Source organism: Pristiophorus japonicus, chromosome 3, assembly GCF_044704955.1.
Source record: "Pristiophorus japonicus isolate sPriJap1 chromosome 3, sPriJap1.hap1, whole genome shotgun sequence".
In the NCBI taxonomy this organism is placed as follows: domain Eukaryota; kingdom Metazoa; phylum Chordata; class Chondrichthyes; family Pristiophoridae; genus Pristiophorus; species Pristiophorus japonicus.
Window position 1 is genome coordinate 92,667,765 of NC_091979.1, and position 13,067 is coordinate 92,680,831.

General features: G+C 41.3%; 1 protein-coding gene across 1 annotated transcript; it reads right to left on the reverse strand.

Annotated features, from left to right (window-relative positions):
- Window positions 1–5,687: 5,687 nt before the first annotated feature.
- On the reverse strand, window positions 5,688–10,891 carry tbr1b (T-box brain transcription factor 1b). The gene is made up of 6 exons (XM_070875539.1): window positions 10,212–10,891; window positions 9,483–9,637; window positions 9,125–9,246; window positions 8,699–8,857; window positions 8,053–8,114; window positions 5,688–7,415 (listed from the first exon to the last, which is right to left on the reverse strand). Exons 1-6 carry the CDS (start codon window positions 10,889–10,891, stop codon window positions 6,560–6,562), a joined length of 2,034 nt encoding a protein of 677 aa, XP_070731640.1. The 3' UTR covers window positions 5,688–6,559.
- Between the last annotated feature and the right edge of the window lie 2,176 nt (window positions 10,892–13,067).

Sequence of the window (13,067 nt, forward strand, 5' to 3'; positions counted from 1 at the left end):
TATAAGGTCAGAAGGGAAAGCTGACCCCCTGAAAACCACCCCTTACAGCGTGCAGGCAGGCCACTGCAAGGCACAGCGCGAGCTGGTGCAGGAGGGCGACGCCAGCGAAGGGGGACGTCATCAAGGTCAAGGTCGGTGATTGCAGCATGGGAGCGGCGAGGTCAGGGCGAAGGAGCGGCGAGAGACTGTAGAGGGATGTGATCGGGGCCCGGGGAGGCACGGGCCAGCCCACACTGTGAATATGTCTGCACACTGGGTCCGTGCAGCAGAACAGGTCTCCAGTTGTCTTGGGTAATCCTTGCTACTGGACCAAGACCTAGCTCTATCAAGCCCATTTGGTGGCTGTTGTACAACAGCCACCACACGTTAAAAAAAATCCACGCAGGCATCTTCCACCCTTGATGATGTAGTTTGGGTTTTTCTTTCGAAATACCTGTGAACTCATCCTCTTTTTGGGCGTGGAAGCAAGTCATCCTTGCTTCGAGGGACCGCCTATGATGATGATGAAAGACTGATACAAAATATTTGTTCTGAGTTTCTGCCATCTCCATGTTCCCCATTACGAATTGCCCGGTCTCATCCTCCAAGGGACCAACATTTACTTTAGCCACTCTTTTCCTTTTTATATATCTATAGAAACTCTTGCTATCTGTTTTTATATTTTGTGCTAGTTTACTTTCATAGTCTATCTTCCCTTTATTAATCATTTTTTTAATCATTCTTTGCTGGCTTTTAAACGCTTCCCAACCTTCTGTCCTCCCACTAGTTTTGGCCACTTTGTATGCCCTTGTTTTTAATTGGATCCCATCCTTTATTTCTTTAGTTAGCCACGGATGGCTATCTTTTCTCTTACACCCTTTCCTCCTCACTGGAATATATTTTTCTTGAGAGTTGTGAAATATCTCTTTAAATGTACACCACTGTTCATCAACCATCCTGCACTTTAATCTATTTTCCCAGTCCACTTTAGCCAACTCTGCCCTCATACCTTCATAGACTCCTTTATTTAAACTTAGTACGCTAGTTAGAGATCCAACTTTCTCACCCTCCATCTGAATTTGAAATTCAATCATGCTATGATCATTCATTCCCAGGGGATTCTTTACTAGGACATTTTTTATTAATCCTGTCTCATTACACAGGACCAGATCTAACATAGCCTGGCCCCCCTGATTGGTTCCATTATATACTGCTCAAGGAACCTATCCCTTATGCACTCTATGAACTCTTCTTCAAGGCTACCCTAACCAATTTGATTTGTCCAATCAATATGGAGTTAAAATCACTCATGATTATTGCTGTTCCCTTTTTACAAGCCGCCAGTCCAGGTGTAAGAACATATGGGTATTTATCCATGGCTGTGTTGCAGGGAAACAAGCAGCTGCTGTTAAAGCTCTGCAATATTCAAAGAGGTACAATGTGCTTCCATTCTGTGATCAGAAGGATGGTAGCAACACACTCACATATTTAATGGTGAGTTGTGCTGCTCACTATGCCAATCATGAGAAACACCTGGTACCTACTGACCACCTACTTATGACTCAAACCCACACTGGTCAGTTGTCTGACGACTGGGTAATGACGATGCTCCTGGGAGCAAATTTGGGGTGGGGTGGTATTAAGGTGGTTCCAAGATGACACACCTAGTGATAGAATAAAGTCACCCTGCTGTGGCAGACATAGCAACCCAATACCTGAACCAGATAGATCAACAGTACTCCACGCCATAATAAATGATTGGTCGCCCGCCTTGCTCACCAGCAGAATCTGGAATGTTAGACCTGGATGGTGGATGAAATTCTTCACCTTTGGTTCCAGAGAAGCCTGCAGGCTAATGCCCTAACAGGTAGGGTAGTACTCGTTCGACAAGCATCAGGAAACTGCTCTGGTAAGGTGCATGGTTTTAGCTAGTTAAACTCCAGCAGTACCCCAACATACATGTGGGGTTCCTAAATTTTTACTCTGCTAGCATTGTGCCTAAACTCTCTGATTTTGGGTAATGAGATGTTTCCCTATGCAGATTGTGCACTTCCTATTAGGCAAACAAAAATCCTACAGATGGAGGTCACTCAAATATGGTGATGGGTTTCTGTGCTTGTCAGTAACATTTGACTAAAAAGTTATTTTATGCAGCATGCAGCTGGACTAGTTAATTAGGAATAACGCTGACTTGCATTTTGGGGAGGCCGGTGGTGATCCACTATACTGATTTAAATCAACTGGAGATGTTAAAATCAATTCTTTGTCCAACAATATCATGTGTATATTTATTAACGGGTGTTATATATGTAAACTTGTAAATACCTTGTTTAACCACCAGAGGGCTCATCCCCTGGAGTCCCAAGGGATCCCACAATCCCTTGGGAGCACCTGTACTTAAGGAGGCCTCACAGGCTGGAGAGGCACTCTGAAGACCTGCAATAAAAGACTACGGTCACACTTTACTTTGAGCTCACAGTATCTGGTCAGATGCTATTCATACACTGCACTGGGTACAGTATAACTATAATTGGTAATTATAGGGGGGAAAAGGGTTGTTAACACCAAAACAGTTGCAATTTCTCCACAATAGATGACGATGTTGTGTATTTACTTTATTCAAAATTGCAAATTGTCTAATCTAAATGTAAAGATTTTTGGGAGAAATGTTCTTGCCTGGTTACCTCTCTGTAACCCAATCTCTTCCCATCATGGGAGACTATTATGTTTTAAATGGAGAAAGCAGAGCTAATAAGGTACTTGCAGCTAATGGTCTTGCTAATGCGTTTTCAAGGAAATTCATTCCCATTATGAGGTCACTGGCTTCTGTCTTGAGACAACAGGCTATGAATATAATCAAGTTCATTACGAACATTTCTAATTTAGTGTCGAATGCACAATCTTACAAACGGTCTAACAATGGACTACTAGGTGTCAGGATGCGACACATTTTGGAATATTAAATGTAGGAATCGGAGAGGTTAGCTGGTCAGCCCAACCTTTTTACAAATATCCTGATAAAGATATGCACTACAGGCATACAACATAGACATGGAGTGTGCAATATCACTGTCTGGCCTATATTGTGTGTGTTTGTAGGTGTTAGGGCGGGACTATTTCTGCCACTTCCAAAAACCGAGAAATGTTATCCAGCAGTAAGCAACTAGTCTGTTCTAGAAGAGTAAATCGAAATCTCCCAAAGGCAGGCTGATGAAACTGACACAAATCACGATCACCATTTCTCTTTCCCAGACATCCCATGCCCTGTAACTTTCTTCTTCCAGATGTGTGTGGATGTCGTTATTTTTGCAGATTGACTGTTACATTAAAAATCTCTAATGAGCCCTTTCAGTGCTGAAATGTCAAGTTTCTCCAACTAAAGCTCATGTGTTTGATTTGACGGGCATTTTTCGGTTATAAAAATTGTCTCAGTTTTGATGGAGTCCCAACCGTTCTGAAGATGATTAATCATAAAGTGGAACGGCTGAAAAACAAGGTTGCAGCATCAATAAATATATTGGCCGTGACCGTTCAAAGATTTAAGCTCCTTTTTAAAAAAAAGTTTAAACTGCAGGAAAGTTATCTGAAGGTCTTGCTCACCGGGTTTATAGTTGTGTTCTCATAACGAAGTGATAGATTTTAGAAATATTCACGATTTAATTTGCACTATTTCTACGGATTATGTACATTTGTCTATCAATGTATTTCTCAATGCTGTACACTCATTAGCTAATGTTCAAAATTCACCGGATTAATGTTACTGAGCAGCAGCATTGCTGATTCGAAACAGAAATACCACATGACACGTTAGAGCTGTTAACGTGTTTGCTTAAAAATAATGTAATTTCGCGTAACATCTTGTGAAAACGTAGATAATTATTTGTCATATTGTAAGCACGCCACATCAGCGAGGAAGTAACCAGAGTGGCGTATCGGACACCACCTAGACTTGTATTAAGGACTTTAATGAGCACAACGAAACGCGTGTAAAGTGATTTTTCCATCCAGTTCCGGCCTTCGCATCTTATTCGTTACATTCATCCATTGACTTGGTTTGTGTTTTGAGGGGAGGGGTGAGGGGACCCAGTTATTTAAAGTCGCTGCAATTCACAATGATTTAGAAGTCAACAATTACTGCTTCCAGTCAATAATCCTGAGTTAGCGGAAAGTACTTCTGGTTGGGTTTAATTCAATTGAATCAGGTGCCACGTGAAGTTAAAATTACAAAAAAGGTACCAAAACTAATGTATAGTATTTACAAAAATATTAAAAGGGCATCGTGAACCATAAATTTCAAGCTGCCGTTTTTCGGGCACTCTGAAGTGGCAACATTTTTACCCAGAGACTTGGAACAACAAAATATTTACCAAATCTTCAAACACAATTAAGTACACAAGGGTTAAAATGGAATACAGACTGAGCAAAATTAGCAACCAGGCTGTTTCACTTAGAATATAGGAATACTGAAAAATGCTTGGGCCCCAAGAAGTAAAAATCCTCATAAAGCAAGTGATTTCTATTTTTGATTTTTTTCCACACAACCATATCCAGTCACATCATTTAAAAGTAGAATTATGATATTCTGTTAAATGTTATACCTGATATTTAAAGCCATGTATGTTCGTGACCGGAAATTATGTATATTACCTGAAATAAAAATTAATTTTGTATTTTAGAATTCTCAAAAGCCTACTGCGGGTTATACTAATATAGGAAAAATATATTTGATGTACATTAATTTTAATATTTAACATCCAATTGCCGTACAAAAATGGAATACTCAATTTCCTCTTCTCTACCTGGGCATAAATATTTCGTTTCTAATAGATTACATATATTAGTTATCTAATGGAGAGTGCTAAGAATTAGTAGAATCGAAAACGGGAGAAAAACAAGGTAAAAAGTTTAATTCGTAAGAATTAGCAGTTAATTTAAATCCAATTTTGAACACGATAGATTACCGCAGTCCTCACGGGATTAAATATATAAAGAGGCTGTCGGAAACGCGTAATTAATAGGAATTTAACGAATAATTTTTGATACACATTTTATAGGAATTATTGTTAATTTAAATGTATTTGAGCTCGGATAGTGAAAGTAAAATAATTCAGACGCGGAAATAGCAGATCGGGGCACTAAATAGATCCGACAAGCAAATCAACTGGTGAATCGTTGAATATAGTCCCAAGAAGGGTGGAAACATTAACATTCGTTTTTAAAAAAACGCAACTTACACCTTCAACTAATCACGAATATGAGCATCACAAAATGGCACAGTATTTGTGCCACGTAAAAAAATATTCTGCGTGTAAAACGATAATGTACACACACCGTTTAATTATAACAAGGTGAAATTTGGGGTACAAATGTATCTCGTAATCTTGTGGGTTTAAAAAAAGACAGTAAAATAATCTTGTGCAATATAGTAAATTCCCATAATTGTAAATCACATGGCAGCGCGTAAATGCTTTTATTTATTAAAATTTGTATTTTAACTTCCATAAGTTAAACAAAGGAATGTATTTTCATTCGGAAGCATAGAAAATCCACTCCTACCCAATTGTATTTAATAACATTTGATCTAAAAACTATCACAACCGCTCATCAAAGCTACATTTGAGATTCTGCAAACATTGTTACGCTAACTTCGAACTCACCGCAACAATGATAAATTGTAGGAGGGAATAAAATAGTTACAAGGCTACACAAAGATTCCATACTTTTTATTATTTCATTTTACACATGAATGTATACAAACTGGCAAAAAAACAAACAAGAATCTGTGACAGTCACTTCACAGATTGGAACGGAATGAAAGTATATCCATATACACGCACGATAATATCTTTACAGAATAGACAAAATTTACATAGCAACCCTGAAACGCGTCATAGCCCCCTTCCCCCTGTCCCTATTGCAAACAGACCATAATATACTTCTCTTAGAGGATCTCTGTCACTTGAACAATGTGGCAGCAACTTCGGGAATTAAACTCTGCTAAAAGTCTACGTTTCTACAAAACGAATGCTTACTCTATAACCCGAGCCATCCGAGGGCAAATAACCCCAAAATGTCACTGATCTACCGTTTAAAATAATCTGTACATGTGATTAGATAGAACTGGTTTAGTCCAACTATAAAAGCTGGCCAAATAGGAATTGAATATAAGAAGTCTCCTGTACAGACACGATTTACATACCCAAATTTCAATTGAAATACACAAGGGGGGTGGGGGAGGAAGATGTCTGTACAGATGAACCCACGGCGTTTAAACGTTACTGTTTTATAATGATTGATCACATTAAAACACTGACAAGGTTTACAAAATACCGGCCTGTGCATCCGAGCCCGGGATTACCAATGATCACAGGCATCACCACAACCAGAGAAAGGGAGGAGGGCGGGGATATCTTTGTGCAGCAAACGGACCTCTGGGGTCGGGCAGCCGGCGTTTGCTGCTCAAAGAGCCGGGAGCAGGTTTGGGGTTTTGGCACTGTCCGGGGAGGCCGTCCATGGAAACGCTGAGCGGCTGCTGTTCGCCCGCGGGCCCGGAGGCCCGGAGGCAGGGGCCGGCCGGCCGTTAGGTGTGAGAGTAAAAGCCGTAGAAGGCCAACTCCTTGGCGCAGTTTTTCTCACAGTCTCTCGGGGTCAGCGCCTCGCTCTTGAGGGGAGCCGGGCTCTCGGGGGCCGCGCCAGGCTGCGGCGGCGCGTCGGCCGAGATGCGCCTCCTCTTGGCCTGTTCGTAGATGCCCGAGTCCCCTGAGTCGATGGACTTGATGGAAGACGGCGTCTCGATCCAGGCCGATTCAGCCAGCTCCTTGGCTTTAGCGTCCTCGGCGGCGGCCGCCAACGGCGAGCGCTCCGGGCCTGGGCCCAACCCCTCGGCCGCTGCCGCAGCCGCCGCCGCCGCCTCTTCCAGGTACGAGTTGGTGGGGGCACCGCGGGCCCACGGTAGCACCGAGCTCGATTTGCACGAGTACTGCGGGCTGCGAGCCCCCCAGCCCGATGGGTCGGGGTAGTAGCCGAGGGGCCGGGTGCCGGCCTGCAGCGGCAGCGCCTTCACCCCCACCCCGTACGACAGGATGGCGTTGCCGGCGAAGTCGGCGTCGTAGGCCGAGAAGTCGAGGCGGTTGTTGGCGGGCTGCTGCAGCGGGGTGACGAACCAGCGCTGAGGGGATGGCGCGGCCGGCTCCTCGGCCTGCTGCGGGGACAGCAGCCCGTTGCTGTGGGGGACGCTCCGCTCGCCGCCCCCGGGGCCGCTTCCCGGCCCGCCGCCGCCGCCGCCGTGGTGGAAACGGGCCTTGGCGTAGTTGTTGACGAACTGCTCCTGCAGGAAGGACTGGGTGACCGCGTAGCGGGTGCCTGGCACGATCTGAGAGCGGGGGGAGTCACTCGGGGACGGGGTCAGCCGGTCAACCTCGCAGCCCGTGTAGATCCTAAAAAGAGAAAAGAAATGGGGAGACTGCAGTGAGTCGTCCGCAGGCGTTGCATCAAAACCCAACTCATCACCATCGCAGTAACTTTCCTTCCAGCAAAATAGATCTACTGATTCGCACTGGATTTTCCGTCCAAGACCAGGCTAAAAGTTAACACAACCACACAACCGTAAACATGTAAACACAGTTTGAAAAAAATCACAACTCCGCGTCCAGTTTGTTTGGTCACCTGGAAGACTCCCCAGGCACTATGAGAGATAAGATGCGAGTTATCCCTTACGCATTCCTATACTAGATAGTATTGGCTCAGTATCTTCAAGGAAACCACGCAATAAATGCAAAATAAATTGTAATATCTGCCTTTTTACAACTGCAACTCAGACATGCCTAACATTAATAAACCGGTATTTTTGCATAAACAAGAAATAAAAGATCAGTACATCAAAATCAACTGCTGTCATTTTAATTGGTGACCCATTTAAAAGAGCCCAGGTTTAGAACAAACACCTTGATAAATAAGCTGGAGAACTCGTGTCCAATTTAAAAAATCACAGCATTTAAAAACGTAGGTGTGAACAGAACGCCACTCCGTCCATTCAGTAGCTTTCTTACAAGTTTTTAAAAAGCACAGACTTACGTATCATAGTTATCTCTAAATCCTTTGGCAAATGGGTTGTGGTCTATTTTCAACTGTGTGATCTGTTTGAAAAAAAAAATAAACCTCTGATTTCAATAGAGAAATGTTTCACAATGTGTTTCAAGCAGTCACTCCGGTTTCTTACGAACCAAACTATATGCAGACAGCTTCGTAAAATATTCATATAAATCGCGTCGAAAGTCACTCCTATAGAAAAGAAAGTTAAATTTGTGGCATACAGTGCAGTAGTAGGGCTACCAAGGTTGTAGTAAGTACAGCCTTTGTTCCGAGCCGGATTTTATCCCATAACTCAAACTGTGACAATGTAGTATTTATGAGCTATCTATTTTATAAATGATCAGAAATGTATAAATGATCAGAAATGTAAAACTTCGCAGAAATCAGATTTCAAGGAACTGTCTTTTTTTAAGTAATACTTCGAGAATTCCATGTAACATTTGACGCTACACAGTATTAAATGTAGTTCAGTGTTCGATGCCTTTTGATAGGTTTTTAAATATGTATTAAAAAGGGAGGAGGTCTCATTAAAATGTTCCAGTGAAAAATGTAAGAATTGTATACCACCATTGAGACAAAGAACTGAACAGTTAGATCCTATACTTTGCATTTCCAGTTAACTCCTTACATCTGTATTCTGATATGCTGTAACGGCAATGAACTGAGTCTCTGGGAAGGTGAAGGTCTGAACCCTGCCGGGTTGATTCGAATCCTCAGCTCCCTCCTCATTCACTTCAACTACATGTAGCCGAGGCTGGTATTTATGTAGAGACTGTAGAACCACCATCTGTCGGGAAAACAACATGGAAATGTTTTATTTTTCTGTCTTTTAAACCCACAGCCAGCTAAGTAAACTCAGTTACTTTCCATACATTTTAGCTATTAAGCTGTCATACAACATCTCGTCAGAACAAGCACTCGCGTACACAGGACTCTAAACTCACCGGTTAATTGATTCTGTATTTTTTTTAATCTTTAAAATCTTGACTTATCACTGGAGTTCATCAAATACACGCACATTAAAAAATCGGAATATCATCAAAATGTCCATTACCTGACCGTTGTTGTTTGATGCTCCCTTGTTATTAGTTAGTTTTAATTTTCCAAAGGAAATTTCTTGTCTCATCCAGTGAGCACCCGTGTTTGGCGAATCTGGGTGCATGTAGATCCTGTTGCCTATAGAAGACATCCACGAGATAGAGATAGAGATACAATCCATTAATAGACGGTCTCCTCTAATCTGGGACGCTACATCGCAAATCAGTAAACGCGTAAAACGCAGCAGGTTTGGTGTTTAAGATAATTGAGGAAAACAGGACAACTCTGAAGCACTTACCGAAATAATTGTGATTCAACAATTAAATAGTCCCAATCACTAAACTAAAGGAGGACAGATTGCTGAAAAAACTTGCCTTGTACATTGGTATCCGCTTTCCCACAAGGAACCCATTTCCCTCCCTGGAATCGCCAGTGATTGGGATCGGCCAGAATTATGTCAACAAAGATGTTGTAATGTGCAGTCGGGTCCAGACCAGAGATATTAAAACTCAAAAATGGAAACATCCGCCTGAAACAGAAGGATCGAGATTTATTCACGAGAAATAACATCAGATACATTAAAATACGGTGTGTTTAGGCTGGTTTGTGTCAGTATATGTACTATCAATTCACTAACTACATTTGTATGTAGTCCAGTTTCTTAAAATGTTTACTTAATACTTTCATATGCTTTTAAGTTAAGTGGAGATGCCAGAATAAAATCCCTGTCCTAACGATGCTGCAAATACAAGTTCCATTGTAAAGTTGCATTGTTCTATGGAACAGGTACATTTAACTATTTGAATAGCACGAATTTTAGAAACTGGACGACCCTTTCGCTTAGACTTTTAAGATAATTTGTACACCACACAAATTTATCACAATTTCTCACTCCAGTCAAAGATATCCGACCTTTAGAAACTCGGTCGAAACTGGATTTGCCATTTCTACCATCGTAAAGAAATGGACGTGGTGTTATGTCTCCTAAATAATTGCTCTTTTGATTTAACTCTAGGCACTTCGCAGTTAGTAAGCGTTTGCCCTTCCGTCTTACCTAGAATGGTGAAAATACGTGGCTTGAAAAACGAAAAAGGTCTACTTACCTGCCTTGTTTAGTGATAATCATTTCCGTTTGATGCCTGTGGAATTTAAGCCACAGCGGCCTATTACATAAGTACACCTGGGCTTTGCCGGGAACCAGTCCTGGCTGACCAGAAGAGAATTGATAGAAAGGTCCTCCCTGGTAGCTGTGTCCATACTGTTGAGGGTAAGGGTAACCAGTGGTCGGATAGCCTTGGGGAGAAGAATTGGACAGAATGCTATTGTAGGCTCCATTTGTGATCACAGGATGGTGAGCCATATACCTGCTCGGACTGCTAATGGAAAAAGCAGGATGTGTTGGTCCATGCTGGCCAGTGTAAGGAAACATAGCACTGGGAGCAGCAGTCGGTTGCTGTGGTTGGCTCGATTGTGACAGGAGATATCTGTCTGCCGCTGATCCATCGAAATTATGACGAATTTCAGAGACCCCGTCCAAAACAGGAGAGAGCTTGCTTCTCTGGACGTCCCCCGACGCGTCCTTAGAGTCAGGAAAATTGTCTGCCTCTGATTGATTCGTCATCCCCCTGGTAATTTTTTTCAGAGGTGAACTTCTTTCGAGGTTGTCACTGGCCGAGATGATGGGATCATGCAAAGCAAGCTCACTATTGGGATAAGTGCTGTTCACATTCAGAAATTTCTTAGAGAGCATTATAGATGAAGATAAGCAGTGCTCCAACTGCATAGCTTAATAAGCACGCACTTCACCCGATAGAAACTCTCAACAGCAGATGCAAAAAACCAACCCACTTGAAAGCAATTCTTTAAGCACTCTCACAAAGGCTTGTACTAGTTTTTTTCCCCCAAAAGCGATTGGCCAATTGACACTTTGCAGTCGTAACGAAGGAGTCACTTTTGATCTTCCCGGTTGCACAGCTAATGAAACGGTTCTTGCTATTGGTTAACTGCTGACAGTAATTTAATTAGACAGACATTAATTAGGATAATCACCTGAGTCCTAATGGCAAAGATGGCAAATTGCAAGATGATCTCATTTTAGAAAGACAGTCAGCGTGTTACTAACAAGGAACCTTCCTTCCCCCTGTTTTTGGACAGTGTTACAGCCAGGAAGAGTCTATGGATACAATCGGGCTAAATTGTAAAGAATAAGGGTCCCTTAAATTGTTTCGGAGTTTGCTTTTACACATCTGTATTGCCGAAACACCGACTATTTAATGACCAGATAACAATAGTTAAGTGACACAGACCAGTTGCAGAAAAAAGTATTCAACTATAAATAGGGGAACAGTCACTCATTTGAAGTGTGGTGCTCTCGCAATTCAATATCACGGTCGTGTCCTTTTTGTGATCCGATGTTCAAACAGTATTTTTGTACTTGTGTACAATAGTTTACGATATTACTTTAATGTTGCACATCACATTAGCTAATGCGTGTTTGAGGAGGTCGCCGTTGAAATATTTAGGACTTGCATAAAGCATCTTGATGCCTTTGGGGTATCTTTTAGTGGTCTTGTGACATATGTATTTAAATCCTCGTTTTTGTGAAGCGAAAAAATATAACAAGACTAGCAAAACAGCACAATTTTACTGTTTTCTAAAATATATCTCTTTAAATTCGCACTTCAAAAAGTTATATCAAACAGCACAATGTGAACAAATCGTAAGAGATTGAGCAAATATGTAATATTAATGAGTCACGGTTTTCAGTACATGGAGAACATTCTGATCTTTTAAATATTAAGTAACTGTGAAGTTACAAAATAATGCTTAAGTGTAAAGAACTAAAGAAATTTTACAAGTGTGTTCGGTTCATTTCCTTTGTAATGACCTGGGAATAAAGTTGTTATACCCGATGCATCCTCGAGACTACTTCAGCGTTGCATCGTTAACATAGAAGAAACGGTAGGCTTTCAAGGCGGTTTTGAACAGACATCGCTAAAGTAGTTCATAATAGTACTTGCACATGGCGATAGTTATCAATAGCAACTGGCAAAACGTATTCATAATTACACCTTGCAAATCATTAGTTAATTTGCATATGAGGGATTAAGGCTGTTTTAAGCATAGTCCATTTATACTCCACATATAAACTGTCAGCTATTACACGACTTCAATTAACCTTATTCCAAAGTATCACTGGTGTGAGATTTTTAATCTACAGTAACTAACGATACCAAACTATCCATTTATAAATTATATTAAACTGAATTCTTTCGAATTCGTGTAAAATATACAAAGCAGGTATAACATTATTCGGCGCATATCAGCTTTTTTATAAGAAGTGAATGCAATCAGCTAAAAAAAAATCACATTGTCTATGTTTCACTAAATATTATTGCTTCAATTTGCATGTGTTTTCTGCCCTGGTGTAAGTCGGGATGCCTCGCCGTCAATGAAAATGGCCTTTGTATAATTATTCCTCGCGAATAACAGAATTCCCCTGTGATGTTCCGCACCACAGCTTGAAAAGGACCAATTATTTTTCTGTGTGAAAGAGCCCGTGATATGGTGGACACTGACAGTTTTTATCGCTAAAAACTGCTCGACTAAAATAGTACTTGAAATTGCATTCCAGGTTCACTAGCTCCACTATGAGCTTTATTCTCCTACTCGAGTGGAAATGTAGTTTTTACAAGCACTTAGTATTGTTAAATTAGTAACCATACAAGTCACAACTTATTTCTAAGATGAAGAGCAACTACAAAGAAGATTGAAAAATAGTGACTAAATGAAGAAATCAATGGTCGACACACAAAATGGAATTAGGTATTTAGGGGTTTTATTCAGAAACTGAGTATATCTACACAACCGTAGGGCCGTGCTGGTGATCCTGTATCTATACTACTCGAAGTTCCGTATTTGAAATTTGGATCGCCGTCATAATTCCTGTGGTATTAAAT